Consider the following 17,420-nt stretch of genomic DNA (forward strand, 5'->3'; position numbering starts at 1 on the left):
TTTATTTTGATTTCAAATGAAGGAATCTGTAGTCTGTCCTCTCACCCACTCCACCAGTCCAATCATTAATTATGTGAACAATACCACCCTGTTGGATCTCAGTACGTTTAAAGGGGAGTCGGGCTGCACAGCGGTTTTGTGGTTAGCGATCTCGCCTCACATGAGGAATATCTCTGCTTCAAATCTGAGCTTGGGGGCCTTTGAGTGCAGAGTTGGCATTTCTTCTGTGTGCATGCAGATTTATTAACCGTGAGGTTAACTGGTGACCCTCTGCGTTCGCCCCATGATGGTCTGGTGATCTGTGCAGGGTCTGCTCTGCCCTCACCCACAGTCACCGCAGTCAAAGCAGGACATGGAAAACATTCACAGAAAGAACATGCAAACTTCACACAGAAAGTTGAGATTCCATTGAGCAATCCCGTCCATGGCTCTTCACCAGTTTTCACCACTACAGTACACTGTTGATTTGTAGCGTTGCTTCTCAAGCGTCATTTCAAACACTGCTTTATTCCCCCTGGATGCACAATATGGAGTCATGCCTCTGTACTTAATAATTGATAATGTATCTGAAGATAAAGCTGTTTTGCCATGTTACTCTTCCAGGATCCAAACTGGTACAGAGCAAGGAACACTGTGGGACGGGAGGGCACCATCCCAGCCAACTATGTGCAAAAAAGGGAAGGAGTCAAGTCAGGCGGGAAACTTAGTCTCATGCCGTAAGTACCACAGTGCCTTTGAGTGTTAAAAGCAGCTCAGCTTTGTGTGTGCACGTGCGTGTGGAACTTTAGCATCACAAAATGCAAGGTTGAGAACTGTTCTAACATTCTTTACTTGAATTGAAGTGTAAAATGACTAGCAAATGTTTAAGTATTAAGATTTCTCATTTAAGAATGTCATGGCACGCAGCAGTGAGGAGACGAATGATTGTGGTGATTGTGCATCTCGGCCACGTTTGCGTTGCATTAAGAGCAAACAAGTAGTTGTACCTCGTTGGCTTCTGTCCCCTGCAGTGAGGGGAAGTGCAGCTTTGACTTCAAAAGATGGAGGCTCCTTCTCTCAGTCTTTGGCTTTTTACTGCATCTTCTGTTGTCTGCGTCTGACTGCCACAGAGGCCAGGACCAGCTGTGTGCTGCGTTTGAGTGACATCTCGGTGTCTTTGAAACTGCAGCCATTCAGAAGAGAGAGGGAAAAAAAAAAGAAGAGGAAATCTTAACGAGAAGCATATGCAAATTAAAGGAGACAGGAAAGCCGAGCCGCTGCTCCTGCTACAGTATCAGGACATAGCTATGCAGTGTTGAAAGCTTTGGGACCTGCCAAAGTATTTGTGAGGATAAACAAGAGTTCAGACTTTGCAGATCAACAGGAAGTAAGAAGGAGTTATTAGACTTACACTGATGTAGAACATTTGTTTGCTGACTTTTCTGAAATTGTTTCACAGCACAGAAAGCACTTTTTTATGAATTATTAGCTTTCTTTATTTTCCTCATTTTCCTGTTCTCACTTTAAAGAGGCTCTGAGGTCTCTAAACATCCTGCAGTCGGGCTGTGGATCGATCGTCAGATACTCAGAGGCGTTGTCTGTGCTGCATTCAGTGGCTTGACTGTAATGTCTGTCTGTTGAGGAAACATTTGAATAGACTTTTGACCCTCTTTGTCTTGGCCCATCAGCTGTTGCTGAAAGCTTTCACCTCTCCTGATGCCACCTCTCGTCCTGTCTGTCCACACCGTGTTGAACTTGGTCAGTGTGTCACCCAGCGCTGGCATGTTGCTGCTATGTGGCCAGATGGCAGCTTTAAATTAGCCCCTGCAGCTTTAAAGAAGTGTTTGTAAAACTGCCCCTTCACTATTGTACTGATTATATTGGTTAAAGTTATTTTGCCTTTTATTTATACAATTTGTGAACCTTTTTAAGATATGTTGCTGCTGTCGAGGAATGAAGTCTGTTTTATTGAGAAAAATATGGATTACTGTTTAATTATTTTTATTTACATTTAAACAGTGTCCCAATTGTTAAGTCTATTCAGTTACTGTGTATGTTTTACCAGAAATCAACCAAAAATAATAATCAGAATATAGCAGAATAATTTACAAAAGTAAGGCAAGTTAACAAATGACTGCAATTCCACTTTCTACCACCAGATGGTACATCGAGTTAGTCCAGTTTGTAGTACAACAGAACGTTGTCTCTGTAGTGTACGACATCCCTCCACCTACTTTGCACCAACTTTACAGCATTGGTCGATGGTTTTACGTGACCATACACTCCATATACGTAATTATTCTGTAGTCACTCTGTGTTCTCTTCTTCAGAGTGAAAGGGACATTACTGCTGAAACTCTGAACAGTGACTCACTACTGCCTCCCACTGCACTAAAATATTATTACCTCGTCCTTCTAGCCACAGTACTAAGGCTTTCGTGAAATATAAACGTGGAACTGGCCACAAATTGTGAAAAGAAATAAAAAATGTCCATCTGACCGGGCACTCAGAAATTGATTCAATGCTTTCTGTGGTATACAGTAACTATTTACAATCTCTAATTAAGAAATCACAGTAAACTCAACCTTTCAGCTCACTCATTACCACTGTTCTGACATTGTTCCAATTATTAATTAGACTGTTGAATATGTTGAAGTGTTTCACTTTTTGGCCTCGTGTTCCCACCGCTGCCTGAAATCACGGCGCAGTTGGAGCAATCAGAAGCCGTTCCTCCAGAGTCATTAGCTGCAGCCCTCAGGGACTTGTTGATTCTGTCATGAATCACTAACAGATGTCTGGGAGAAGACCTCTCCCTCTCCGCGGCGTTACATAAGGCTTCAGCTGTGGTCTTTTTGTCCCTGCTCTCACCCTGACCAGTTGATGCTCTGCAGTCGATGCCTTTCTCGGTGGCAGCCGCTCTGTCTGCTGCCCCCGTGTGGCAGATATCTGCCGCAGCATGACGGTGCCGCCCTAGAGACGAGCCAGCCTTGCTTGTCCCAGCTTCCTCCTCCCATGATGTCCCCGTTGAGTTGTTTACCACATTTTTGTGACTGTTCTTTCATGTCAAAATGATGTAATTTCTGAAAATTGCTGCCGATTTCCTCGGGACACAGCAGGAAGTGCGCTCACCAAGGAGGCCAGTGTGCTTCTCTGGGAGCCGTCCACGCTTGGCGCCTGTTCTTGGATTACTGGGAGTTAAAGGGCTGCTGTCCATCCGAGAAGCTGCCTGCACTGATCTAATCAACTCAACCCGTGTTAGGCCGGCTTTGCCACAGCCTGAGGAGGCCGAGCATGGAGAACGAGGAGCGGGAGGAGACGGTGATGGAGTCAACCTCGGGAAAACTTGCTAAATCAATTTTAGTTAGCAATTACCACACATTGACCAGCCAGCATGGGAGGAGGCACCCTGTGTTTCCGCAAATGAATGTTAATTTGACCTTTAGCAGGATATAAATTCCTGACCTGCTGTGGCACCTAAGCTTTCTTCAACACAAAATCAGCTGAATAGAGAGAACTGCAGTTCATAACACTGTGGGATTCTGGGGCAGTTATCAGGACTCATTTATTTCAAACTGCAATAAATTTAGTCAAATCTACAGAGAAGCCTGCAAAGTCCATGAATGCTCAGGGGAGAGCATATGTGTGTGTGTGTGTGTGTGTGTGTGTGTGTGTGTGTGTGTGTGTGTGTTTGTGTTTTGATGTCCCATCCTGCACTGCAGGGTGTCTCCTCATTCTTCGTCCAATAGAAATACATTTGTTGCTCCTTTTGCTGTCCTCTCTTCACCAACAGCTGCACTCGCTTCAGTAATCATCTCCTACTGGTTGTGGGTTGAAATACACACACAGACACACACACACACACACACACACACACACACACACACACACACACACACACACACACGGCCACAGCGACAATTTATTACTGTGTCAGATTCAGATCGGACCCGTATTGAATCACTGGTGTCCACAAAGCTCGCATAATTGTTGGCGATCTTTTTAACTGGTACCTGAAAGCGACATGTTTTGGTCTACTTTGGTTTTGTGCGTGTTCCAGGACAACCTCTGTTCTAGACTGATTCAGTAATATTATCCTGGTGAAATGTGGCTTTACTCGACTGCAGAGGCTGGGATTAGTCAGTCATATTAGCTCTCCCTGCAGTGCAGTAGGAAGTATGGCTCGTTTCTTCACATCATTTTTTTTTTTTAAATTTAATTTTTCAGAATATTACATAATTTTCCTTCCAACGATTATGAAGTAGTAGATGTCAGTGTGATACGGCTGTCTAATCCGTCCATTAGCTGCCTATAGATGTGTCCATCAGGACATATGGTGAGTGTGAAGCAGGCTCACATGGCCAGCGTCTAAATCGGGAAGCAGGAGCTTTAGTGGGTGTCAGAGCACGTTAAAACCAGCACAACTCCGACCAGCTTTTAAGCTTACCAGGAGCCAGGGTGTTATTTTTCTCCCCCTTCTTCTTCTTCTTTAACCACGGCGTGCTGGAGGGTCTCTCCATCTCTTAGTCTCCCTGACCTCAGTAAGGGTGGCTCGGTTCTATCCTGCCCTCCTCCTCGCTTGAGCAGCTTTTTTAGTATTTTCCTGTTATTGCAGTGCTTGTGTGTCAGTTTCCGACTCTTCCCCCAGACTCTGTGAGTGTGTATGTGTGTGTGTGAGCACCGTGTTTCCTGTTGTTTGGGTTCAGGTACTTTTCTCCCCGACTTCCTCCAAGATGAGACGGCCCCGCCTCTCCACAGGCGGACTGGAAGTGCCGCTTCCGGCTTCCCCTCGACGCCCTAGTTTTGCTGCTCGCTCCTCGTTTGAGAGCGAGGCCGCGGGCTGCGGTACATGGAAGTGCTTCCTTTGGTCCAAGTTGCAAATGAATGTGGTGGAAAATGAAAATCAATGACTCTGACCGTGCCTGCTGAAGGCTGTCGACCTGTCTGGCGCTGTTGGTGTTGATGCGGTGGCGTTTTCTCTCCTTTCCTCCATTCTGATCGTTTGTTTCCCTCATTGTCTTCCTTCCAGCTGGTTTCACGGGAAGATAACCCGGGAGCAGGCCGAGCGGCTCCTCTATCCCCCGGAAACGGGTTTGTTTCTGGTGAGGGAGAGCACCAACTATCCCGGCGACTACACCTTATGTGTCAGCTGCGATGGCAAGGTGGAGCACTACCGCATCATCTACCACAACGGCAAGCTCACCATCGACGAGGAGGAGTACTTCGAGAACCTCATGCAGCTGGTGGAGGTGAGTTCTTCTCTTCTTCTTCTTCTCTCTACATAATGGCCCTAATGCTCGCGTTGCCCTTGGTGTTCAGCACGGCGGCTGAAAAGGATAATTGGCCTCATCGTCGTAGCCAGTTGGCTCGTGTGCTGTGAAGCATTGTCGTAGGAAGATTCAGGGATTTCGTTTTCTCACAAACTTATTTCTTTACATGCTTCCTCTGATTCTCTGTTTATAAATGTTACCCTTTATTTCATGTTCCTGTAAATACTTCCTCTCACATAAAAAAAAAAATAAAATAAATCAGTGATTACTTCTGCTGTAGGCGGCTTGAATTGTTCTCTCAAAAACTCACTGACACAGAAAATGAGGACACTGGTTTTTACAATAAGTTCTCAATAAATGAGATAATCAGCTTTAAAACAATATATTTTTTTTTCGATCATTAGAAAAAACATTTGGCAAAAGTTCTCATGCAGTCTAAGAAAAATATAAGGTTTTTTTTTTTTTTTTTTTTTTTTTTTTTTAACAAATACATGATCACCAGATTTTATGTCACCATATTATTGCTTCAAAATGAAACACTGATTAATGCTTCCCAGTTCGTAAATTGAGTTTGAACTTGTTTTGACATTCGTCCAACTTTCATATTTCATTTTACATCCATCTGTTCACAGAAGTTTAGCTTATGGCTGCAAAGTAGACAAACAGACTACAGTTTCTTTTTTAAGCCAATAATGTATTTTCTTTGGCTAATTTAATGCAAAGTGTTATCAGAACTCACCAGATTGTTCAAGCTGTCCTGTTATTTACACTTCCTATGATCTTTCTGCTATTATCCGTGTATGAACCTTGGGCAGATCGTCTTATAATCAGATCAACAGTCCCCCAGAAGTTCGTTTTGTGAGGATAATTGGGGTGTGTCGGTGCGGTCTTTCTTAGCTTTCGGTGAGCTGTTGCAGTGCTTTCTCTCCATCGACTGTGTGTAACTGCATTTCCCCTGCAGCTGATCTGGAGCCAGAGGCGGGAATCACTCGATTACAGGGCTAACAGCTCCTTCATGCACTGGCTCATTGAGCTAGCCCATCAGGCAGCACTGCGCTGCCACCAGAAGACCGTCTTACACTGCTTATTTTTTTTCCACTTAAATTATCATTTCAAATAGTTTTGCCGTTTTTCTTATCCATTACCCATTTGTGCAGATAGAAATTTGTGTCTGAGGCCAAACTGTTATCGTCATTCAGCTCCTTTGAGAAATATTACATAAACCAGCTAGATATGTGTCTCTTTTATTGGTATAAATGTACATATCACTGTGACCTGTCTTACAGACTGCAGATTTGATTTGTAGACGGTGAAATGTAGACAAAATCTAATGCCTTCAGCACTTTGGTATCAGTAATTCAGCAGTATTGTATGAAGGACTAATGGTGCTTTCAGAAATGTTTACACCATTAGTTCATAAATAACTGGAATTACTGCGCGCGCAGACTTTAAAGCCTGGAAGAGAAGCAGTTCCACCATAACTCCATGATCTATTATCCATAATTCAAAATGATTTGAAATCTCGTGAGACGGCGTGGTAGAGTATCAATAAATCATCAAGGCCTGGCTCCAATCTATCCAGAGATTCATCCTCTTTACATTCAAAATATTAAAATATCTCCTCCAAATGTTAAAGACAAACTAGTGATCCAGTGATTAATCATGCAGCGCTGTGATTACGTAACTCTGCAAACATGGAGCCACACATACACACACACACGGCGTATTCCCATGGACTTTTCCCTCAAAATCAGACTCAAGTACGTAGTTGACATCCTTGCCAATGCCGTCTGATCCTCTGACTCCCTGACCGTTATCTGAAAAGCGGTTCAGAGGAAGGACGGAGCGCAGGAAGCGGGGAGAGGACAGGAGACAGTGAGAGGGCCTTTCATCCTGTCAGATAACAAGATGAGCCGGATTGGCGGCTGCCACGCTTTTAATTGGACCTCATCTCTCTGCCTTGCGGGACGCTGGAAGTGGACCCCGGGAAAGCGCCAGCTGGCCCAGAGACCGTCCACATCCCCGGTGCCTTCTCTTTATCAGCCGCCCACAGTCCCGGTCTGTCCCGGGCAGCCTCTCCTCTCGCGTTCACACCCTCCAGGCTCGGCCCTGCCTCCACTTCCTCTCTCCACCTCCCCGCCTCGCTCTCCTTCCCTGGCTTTGTTCCCTGGTGGTTACCTGGCATATTGCTTTCTGTCCTCCCTTTGTTATCCATCTCAATCTCTTCCTCTCCCGCCGCTCTCTCCCTCCATTTCTGCGTCTTCATCCTGCAGCCTGTCTGCAGTCCCCCGTGTCCTCCCTTTCTCTCTAATAGCCTATGATAGGATTCCTCACATTCTTGAGCGTTTTTCCGGCTGTCTGCTCGCCTCTCATTGGTCGCAGCAGGCTTTACATACACATCATATGCGTAATCAGACGCTGACAGAAGCAGGCGTGCACGCCGTCAGTCATCACATCCACAGCGATGCTATGCAGTGTGATTAAATCAACAAAGAAGGCGTTGTTTGTTATTTACAAGTCTGCGACAGTGCTTGTGTGTTCCTGTCGTTGGTAATTAGGCACAGGAATCTCTTCGCTCAGCCGAGATCGCTGTCTGCTCTGCTTTGTATTTTACCATATATAAATATATTTTAAAGAAAAAGCATTTTGTTGTATAAACAGTGGTAATTAAATTCCATTTAAAGAAGGATTTACTGCATCAGGCACGGACGTTGGCTATAATCTGAATGGGTGTGCTGCTGTTGTCTGTGGCTATTTTACCTGTGTGGCCACTCCAGTCAGAAACAGGCACACACCCCTTCTTCACCACGCTGCCCCCTGGTGGCCACGTCCGGCACCTGCAGCCTCTCAGCTGTCAGTTTGCAGTTGTGTAACGATGGCTTTGTTTTGTGCCGGAGCGTCTTCTTCTCTGGTTTGATCCCGTGTTGCCTCAGCAGGCTGCGAGGAAACCGTTGTTTTATTTCATCTTTCACATTTGAAGCATCAAAGCAGGAAATCCACATTCAGATGGGATTTCGCCATAAGCAGCCCTCGACGGCAGCGTGCTGCGTTTCTGGGGGTAGATGGGGGGGTGTGTCGGGTGGCCGGTCAGATTCGCTGGCCTCTCTCACACCCACACACACACTCTCCTCCTCTTGCTTGTGCTTCCCACGGTAAACACTCCTCAGACTGTACATCTCCCAGCAGCCCCTGCACAGCCCCACATCCGATCCTTCAGTTTGGGATGACGTCAGTCCTCTCGGTCTCCAGCGGAGGTGCTTTCATTTCATGCATGTGCTCCTTTCACTGCCGCAGCTGCCTCTCACATCATTACGCTCATCAGCTCCATAAATAAATTGAAAGGACTAAATCAGCGTGCAGGAAACCTGTGACTCCACTGTATGTTTAGTTAGGTGTAGAAAATCAACCACGGGGACGCGTCCTTTTATCCATCATCGTACGGCACGAAACACGTCACCCACACAGCGTTAAGGAGAGATTTTCAGCTGCAGACACAGAAGCCAGACGTGGTTTTTCTCGGATCAGAGTAGGAGCACCGTTCTCAAATAACTCCATAAGCAGCCACTAAACTTTAATCAAACCAGTAGCCTTACAGTCAGATCCTCGTTTTTTTGTGTCTTTTATATGGAAATGAAGCAGGAATCCTGTCAGCCCTCATGACGGTCTCCCACTCCTCCGCTGCAGATACGTGTTGATAAAAAGCAAACCTGTCAGTCGTGTGTTTGGTGGACGGCGGCCCCTCACGTCAGATCTCACATCGATTCTTCAAAGCTTTTTCATGTTTTCCTGTTGATGCATCAAACATAAAACTTAAAACTTGTATCCAGATTTTAAAATCTGAAGGGTGTTGTGGATCTCCACGTGGAGATGTGCAGCGGTATGATAGGAGGGCTAACATCACCGTGCACACACACTTCTTATATTCAACTGCCTATAACATATCGACTGACTGTCTTCGGCCCTTTCGTTGGAAAACCCTTCGTTTCAAACTAAAAGCCGTCTTGCGTGCCGTGCATGTTTTAGCCTCTGGCTCCGTTTTGGCCTGGACTTCTCAATTTTTAATGAACTTTTAAGTAATGTGGGTATTTTTATTTCTAATCTGCCCACATGCTAAACCATTCGGCCCTTTCTAAAATTATGAATTCTTAATATAACTTTACTGTCAGTTTTTTGAATACGGGGATGCTCCAGTGAGCATGAGCCCACTGTGAAAGGAGAAGCAAAATAGAAGATTTTAAAAGTCTAGATATAATGTCAATAAAAAATCATTGCCTGGATTTCCATTGTGATTTATTTGACTGTGGCTAAATCTCCTAACCCCTCTCCCTGTCTCCAGCATTACACCAAAGATGCCGACGGCCTCTGTACCCGCCTTATTAAGCCCAAGCTGATGGAGGGAACGGTGGCGGCGCAGGACGAGTTCTCCAGGAGTAAGCACTCTGCACTCATCTCTCTGCTCTGCAGGGACTCTGGCACCAGTGCACACTGGGACATTTCATCATGTTTATAACACCGCCATCACGTTGACCTCTCATGGATGAGGCCTGACACACACTCGCGCGCACACACACACATAGACACAGTCTGAATCTCCTACAAGGTCTCGCTGTCACTACAGTCTCTAATAGCATTAATCTACCGAGGCTGATTAATCTCTGTACTTCTGGGAAATGACTGCGGGGCTTTCACGAGCTCTCAAGGTCAACTTGGGTCTTCTCCCACCTCTGTCTGTCTTCATTCCTCTTCTTCATGTGACCCGACTAATTCTTACTCATGAAAAATGGGAAAAGATGGAAGTTGATTTTCCTTCGATCGTCACAGATTTATCAAGCTGGGAAGAATTTTTGATAAATAATTGGGAACCAGTAATTTTGGTTTTGTTTCCTTCTTTTGCTACATGTTTTTAAGACTCACAAGTGTCGCTCTCTCCTTCCCGTGCAGGCGGCTGGGCCCTGAACAGAAAGGAGCTGAAGCTCCTCCAGACCATCGGCAAAGGGGAGTTCGGAGGTGCGCTTCTTTCATCTCCTCCACATCAGAGCTTTAATCACAACACTCAAGGTCACTTTGGAGCGCCCACTAAAACTTGAAGGGAATAAAACCTCGTCTGCTTGTGTGTGTCCTTGTCAGACGTGATGGTAGGAGACTACAGAGGGACCAAGGTGGCGGTCAAGTGCATCAAAAACGACGCCACGGCGCAGGCTTTTATCGCCGAAGCCTCTGTCATGACGTAAGATCCCACTGCAGCCTTCGTCCTTCACACCACCTGTAAAATATACCGTCGCCTTCCCGGCGCAACATGTGAAGTCTCAGCCTGTCGGGGGGGGGGGGGCTGAGTTTTAATATTTATTGTGTGTCCGAGCAGGTAAGGAGGCTGTGTTTTAACGTCTCTGCATTCTAACTGTGTTCCGTTTTCACAGGCAACTGAGACACAACAACCTGGTGCAGCTGCTGGGGGTGATTGTGGAGGAGAGGGGGAGTCTCTACATCGTTACAGAATACATGGCCAAGGTTAGTCACGCTGATTTTTCCCCTTTTTTTCCCCTTAACTGTATTTTCTTAGTTTCGTGTCTTTGAAAAAACACCTGCATACAGCTGGTCCGTCGTTCCAGAAAGACAGTGAACATGACGTGGAATTTGTTTGTAAAAGGAAGATGCTGTTACTTCAGGAAGTTAAGATCGCAGTTCTGTATCTCACGATTTAAAAACTGTATAATGTACAAAAACACATTCAAATCTTGTAGGTTTTAGGTGGCCCTGCAGGTTCTGGCCGTCCCAGAAAAACCGGCATGTTGCTACAGCTACTAAAAACCCAACGGCAAAATCATGCAGTGATCAAAGCGACACCAGATTCCCAACCAGATAAAATGTTTCACCACAAATATCTTCTGTTAATTTCCATACTGAGCGTTTTCCCTGCTCATAAATAAGTCACCATTCTCTGTGAGTGCTGCTTATTTTCCCAAAGGCACTGCTGGTGCGCGGAGATGACATGGAGGATAACATTGTTTTGGTTTATTGAAAAGCGTCACAGTAACTCTTCCTTCAGTGCACTCAGATTTACTGCTCTAGCAAAGTTGATGAACTCCATGCTGTGCAGTTTAGCAGGTGATCAATAATGGGACTGGTCGGTGGTGATCGGTGCTGGTCTTGGTGGACCAAGGTCCCACGTGTTCCCTAACAGCTCTCTATTCTATCACAGCTGAAAACTTAACCTATTTGTCGATAAAGCATTATCGCATGAATGTTTTACATCAAACTGTTTCGTATCTTATGTGATTGTGTTTGAAAATGTGACTTTCCAGTGTTTAATATTTCCTTTTTCATAGGTACGTTTTGGTTTTAGACACATTTATCTCAGTTGAGGACTACTTTTTCTCATGGGAGAGCGGTTCTTTCTCGGCTGAGCTATTCAGGCTAAAACTGTATCTGAACGGAGTGATGTAAAGTTTCTCAATCAACGTCTCCACAGGGCAGCCTAGTGGATTACCTGCGCTCCAGAGGAAGGACCGTTCTCGGTGGCGACTGCTTACTCAAGTTCTCCCTGTGAGTCCTCTTCCGTCTTTGTTTCGCAGGTTTATTAGATTTGCACAAAAGCGAGGTGTTTGATCGGCGCAGCTTGGGCTTGAGAGCTGAAACGAGGCCGCTTTAGCTGTCAGGATTTCAAGTGAACTTCAAAAGAAGTGTGTCACAGACGTGACTGCGAACATAAAGGAACCGTTTGTTTACTCCAGCAGCCACTGCGCAGGATGTTTGCCTTGATAAATGATGGCTTTATCTACGAGGCAGCGCTTTCAGTCTTTATTTCTCTCAAATCTAATAGTTAATTGGTTCATTTTGGAATCCAGCACAAGTTGCTGTGAATAGAGCCATAAAATATGTATAAAACATCAGATCTTAAAGCGGTTATACATTAGAGAAACAAGGAGGCACATTAAAGCTCCATCCTTCAGCAAGTAAAGAAGATGTAGTTGAGCAGTCATCAGGTTTAGAACAGTTCTTTACAGATAATTATAGGCTGTAGAGTTTGCTTTTTAACTCTTTTGATTTAACCTTACAGGAGCAGATTGTTGTAGTGATAATCTCACACACACACACACGCGCCTCTGTGGAAGTTATGGAGTTAATTCTGACTTGTGGGCCGCCGTGCCTCACTTCTCACCCACCTGTCTCCGCCTCAGTGACGTGTGTGAAGCCATGGAGTACCTGGAGGCCAACAACTTCGTCCACAGAGACCTGGCCGCTCGCAACGTGCTGGTCTCCGACGACAACATTGCCAAGGTCAGCGACTTCGGCCTCACCAAGGAGGCCTCCTCCATACAGGACACTGCCAAGCTGCCCGTCAAGTGGACCTCCCCCGAAGCACTAAGAGAGAAGGTGAGGGGCCGAGGGGATAGAAAGCTCCGTGTGTTTTTATAGGATCTCTTTGTTGGACTTTTCAACTTGGTTTGAATGAAAAAATGTGAACGATAATGCAGCTGTTCAGTGGATCAGCAGACATGAGCTCCTTGTTCAGTTCAGTGGCGATTTCCATCACACACGCTTCCATTATAGCACCAAACGTTATTCTGCTCTGTTCCAAAAGCCAGAAGAATGAACACCTTCTTTCTACATATGGAGGAAAAAACTTGTACATGTCCTCGTTTTGACATTTAATCTAAAACATAAAACCTAATTTAAAAAACTGAAGAAAAAAAAGTAGCAGAGTCATTTGAATATGTCGAAGTTTTAGTGTTCTATAATTTCTACAGTATGAAGTTTAAAAGCCAGGCTCAGTGTGAGGAAGACTGCTGACGCCGATAAGTGATGAAGGACGAAGTGGCAGGAAAAGACTCACGAGGCAGAATGAAGAGGACTGAAGCAAGAAGGAGACAGAGCAGACAGAGCAGTCAGAGCATCAGGAGCCAGCACACACACACACACACACACACACACACACAAATTCACTCTAAAAAATAAATTCACTCTAAGTAAATTGTAAGTGAGCGCTTCCACTCAAACACTGTGTGAGAATTAGAGCCTCAGAGTTGCTTATCTGCTGTTTAACCACATATTTATTAACCCTTTAGAAACAAGACATCTTCAATTGAGGAGAGAGCAAATCAAAACCTGGCAGAAGCCAGTTTCACGTCTTCTGTTTTGTGTTGGTGGAAACCCTTTTTCTAATCTGTACAGAAACACGTACAGATTTATTACCAGTAACATATCGAACACATGTTCCTTTGTTTTGTCAGTAATTCAAATAAACCTTGTGGCTGCCTGCAGAAATGCACTAATTTCATCTTGGGTTTATAACTTTTATGCATGCATAATTTTATGCATAATTTTAAGAATACATCTGAGAAGTGGCACTGATCAGCTTGTGTCTGTAAATGAATGTCTGATTCCTTGTAAATGAGATGTCTTGTCGAATGGATCTGGTTTTGTGTAAAGACTCACTGTCATTGAACTGAACGCACATAACGGCCATCTGCTCTCGTCTCTTCCTGTCTGACAGCGGTTTTCCACCAAGTCGGACGTGTGGAGTTATGGCATCTTACTGTGGGAGATTTACTCCTTTGGGCGTGTGCCTTACCCTAGAATTGTGAGTATCCTCAGCAGACCAGCAGATGGCAGGATTTACTGCAGGGACTGCCGCTTGTTATGTTCATGTATTTATTTATTTCCCTCGTTTTCTGTGTGCTTCTCTCAATGCTGACCTCAAAATAATTAGATTTATGCCGTTAAACCAGTGAAGCAGGCGATGAAATATGACTGGAAACGTGGGTTTCATTATGTCTGCACGCTTTATTGCTCGCCGTATGTACAGACGTGTTTGTTAGTGGCGTGGAGTAACCTTTCCCTGACATGGTGAGACGTCGAAGCGGAGGATCTGACGTCAGCCTCGGTGTGTGTGTGTGTGTTTCAGCCGTTGAAAGAGGTGGTGCCCCGGGTGGAGAAGGGGTACAAGATGGACGCCCCGGACGGCTGCCCGCCGGTGGTCTACGACCTGATGAAGCAGTGCTGGACCCTGGACCCCGTGGTGCGGCCCTCCTTCCGCATGCTGAGGGAGAAGCTGCAGCATATCAGAGCCAAAGAGCTCTACCTGTGAAGAGGAGGCGGGGGTGGAGGGGGGGTCCAGCAGGAGGATGACTGAAGAAGAGGAGGAAGAGGAGGAAGAGGGCGCCGCGCCGCCTCCCCTCCTGCCTTCTTGTGGGACTGCCACGCCCCCAACCTGACCTCCGCCGGCCGGCCTCCTGCCGCCACACTTAGGACTGTTCTCCCTGTTTGTGTTGTATAGCTTTCGCCTGGACAGTTTCCTCTTCTCTCCACGGGCCACCGCTCTCCCCTCCTCTTCCTCCTCCTCCTCCTCCTCCTCTCCCCTCCTCTCTCCTTCCTCCTCCTCCTCCTCCTCCTCTCCTGAACACGGCATTACCTGGAGGGGAGGCTGGCCTTTTCCCTCCTCGTTTGTCAGGTGCTCTCTCTTCCCCCTTCACCTCCCCTCCTCTGGTTTTTGTTTGTTTTTTTTAAACCATTCCTGGCCGTCTGTGTCACCGCGTGGCCCTGCATGCCTCTCCACCCGGCTCCTCATCATTCCATCCTCCTCCTCCTCCTCCTCTTCCTCGCCGCGGTGTCAGGCGTGGGGCTTCTCGCTCTGTGCCAAAGTGCCTCCAGTCCACAGAGCTCCAGACTTCCCTCCAACTTTTTTTTTTTTAATTGGACTTTTGTGGTTTGATTTTTTTGTTATTACTTTTTTTTTTTTAAACAATATTTTTTTATTGCTTTCTTTTCTTTTTCAGGGAGGTTATTGAACCATTTTTTTCTGTCTCCCCCTCCATTGCCCCCACATCAGACTGGGTGTTTAGTTCTTTTGTTTTTTTTCTCCCCCTTGGTTTCCATGAAGAGCCCGATAACGGGATGAGGAAGGATTCAGTTTGACGGAGGGGGAGTTTCTCCTTCATCCCCCGAACGAGACATCCCAGAGGAGCGGCGGGTGAAGGAGGGGAGGGGACGGGTGGGACGATTTCAGGAGGAGGGGGGGAAAGAGGCAGTTCACAAACATGGTTGGTTCATCATACGTGAGCTTGTTTTTATATCAAAATATATTTAAAGGATTAAAAAAAAAAAAAAAAAGAAAAAGAAAGAAGAGGAACAAGGAGAAAACTGACTGGAGACGGGAAGTGAAGAACTTGCCAGGACCGCCTGTGCATCATTCGGGGGTGTTCAGTGTCTCCGTGAACGCTGGGGGGGTCGGGGTGGTGCATGCTGTGTGTGAGAGGCCTTGGGTTCAACTGTCAGTGCTTTCAATGTTCATTGTTTTATTATGCTACCATGATTATGAATAAATCATTCCATCTGAACACACCTGCATCTTTCTGTCGGCCGGTGTGAATGAGAGGAGGTGAGTGTACACACACACACACACACTCTCCTGCCCCCATCATGAGTGTGACGAGGTGATTAAAATGCACACTTTAATGCAGGTTTCGGGCATTTTGGCTTTCATGGAATTACACGGCTTTAGTTATTTTTGTAATAAACGTCCTCCAGCAGGAAGCTCGTTTACAGGTCAACAGCCCCGAGTCAGGCAGCAGATCCACAGAACACACACACACACACACGAAAGGTCCTGCTCAAGCCCGTCTTGATGAAGATGATGATAAAAGATAAGCGAGGTGTTTGCTTTACACAGTGAGATTGCTGTGAAGAAGAAAGGTTTCAAACAAGGAACCATGAAGTCATAAACCTGCTTTGTGGTGAAATGTGTGACGTTCATTAATGTCCCTCCACATGTTTCCCACCAGGTTTTTCACTGAAAATTCTTACATGTTCACTCCCTCCCAAAGGTCATCGCCTGATGTTTTGAGGAGCAAAGATTAAGGTTTAGAGAGTTTGCCCATGTCTGATCAATGGACCTGATCAAGTTTTGAAGATGAGCTGACTTTCCCTTTAAGAAGAGTCATTAAAGGTGTCATTCACACTGTCTCTTCTGAACAGTTGGTGTAGAGATGTTCCCACTACCAGAACTCTGGTTACCTGGGCTCTAATCTGACCTGTTGACTCGTGATTCCTGAGCCTGGTGACTTGGCTGCATTTGGGGAAGTCTTGTCAGCTGTGTACCAGCCTGACTTCTACACAACGCAGCTGATGATCCTGACGCTGTTAAGAAGGCAGGAAAATCTACAAATCAGCACTGAGAAGACCCAGCTGTGGAGTGAAAACCATTTCAGGTGACTCCGTCATGAAGCTCATTGAGAGATGGTCAAATGTTTGCAGCACCGTTAAAGCAAAAGGTGGTTACTTTGAGGAACCTGAAATAAAAGAAAAAAAAATGTGTTATTTAGTTTATGAGAATCTGTAATGTTAATAGTCATGGAACTAAAGAATTTACTGAGGTGTATCCGCACCTTTGACCTGCAGTGAACTCCATTGTGCAGATGTATAAAATCAGGATGTTGTGTTTATAAAGACTTTTCAAAGAAACCGAACACATTCAAACCAAGACCCTGTTCAGTGAAAACTGGTCAACCGGGGTTGATTGATTAAGAACAGTTATTGTGCCAAACTGGAATAGTTCACTGACATGAAGGTACACATGGAAATATAAAAAAAAAACTGTCCTTAATACAGATTCTGCGAAACGGTTGTAACGTCGAGATTAGCTTCTAAAAGATACATTTTCGTCTTATGTGGCTTTTGAAAATTTAGATGTGTGTACATCTAGTTGATATTGTCAAGCTGCGTTTTGACTGCTAACATTACTGATTTAAACAAACAGTTAATCAGTTGTTTTTGGCATCAAGAGAAACTGTCGTTCCAGGGAAACTTTTCCAGTTCAGGCGACGGGTGAAGACTCCTGATGATCATCAGCATCCTGCTTCCACACGTGTTGCTCATCTTTAATGTCCTCTAGGTGTGTGTGTGTGTGTGTGTGTGTGTGTGTGTGTGTGTGTGTGTGTGAGAGAGAAGGAGAGTCTACAGCAGTCTCACAAAGTTGTCACTGCCTTGGTGGCCCGTGGCGGTCGGGGGTTGAACTCCAGTAGGTTGCTCATTACTTTTTCCAATTACATCTGTAATTTTGTTAACTGCATATTGTTCCTGTAGCTTTCAGCAATGACTGCATCTAATTTGTTTGATAACCTGCCATCTCGTTCGCAGCAGATCCACACATTTGATATTGCACATCACATTTTGTCA

At 45.4% G+C, this 17,420-nt stretch overlaps 1 protein-coding gene across 1 annotated transcript in view; it reads left to right on the forward strand.

The window, feature by feature from the left end:
• cskl (c-src tyrosine kinase-like) overlaps nucleotides 1–15,217 on the forward strand; it is a 52,537-nt gene extending 37,320 nt beyond the window's left edge. The window contains exons 4-13 of the mRNA XM_030090510.1: nucleotides 604–716; nucleotides 5,006–5,225; nucleotides 9,583–9,676; nucleotides 10,188–10,253; nucleotides 10,374–10,473; nucleotides 10,664–10,754; nucleotides 11,716–11,789; nucleotides 12,425–12,620; nucleotides 13,741–13,827; nucleotides 14,152–15,217. Coding sequence (XP_029946370.1) covers nucleotides 604–716; nucleotides 5,006–5,225; nucleotides 9,583–9,676; nucleotides 10,188–10,253; nucleotides 10,374–10,473; nucleotides 10,664–10,754; nucleotides 11,716–11,789; nucleotides 12,425–12,620; nucleotides 13,741–13,827; nucleotides 14,152–14,334 — 1,224 coding nt within the window. The 3' untranslated portion in view covers nucleotides 14,335–15,217. The remainder of the gene's footprint in view (nucleotides 1–603; nucleotides 717–5,005; nucleotides 5,226–9,582; nucleotides 9,677–10,187; nucleotides 10,254–10,373; nucleotides 10,474–10,663; nucleotides 10,755–11,715; nucleotides 11,790–12,424; nucleotides 12,621–13,740; nucleotides 13,828–14,151) is intronic.
• The last annotated feature ends 2,203 nt before the right edge of the window (nucleotides 15,218–17,420 follow it).

Source organism: Salarias fasciatus, chromosome 1, assembly GCF_902148845.1.
Source record: "Salarias fasciatus chromosome 1, fSalaFa1.1, whole genome shotgun sequence".
Lineage (NCBI taxonomy): Eukaryota > Metazoa > Chordata > Actinopteri > Blenniiformes > Blenniidae > Salarias > Salarias fasciatus.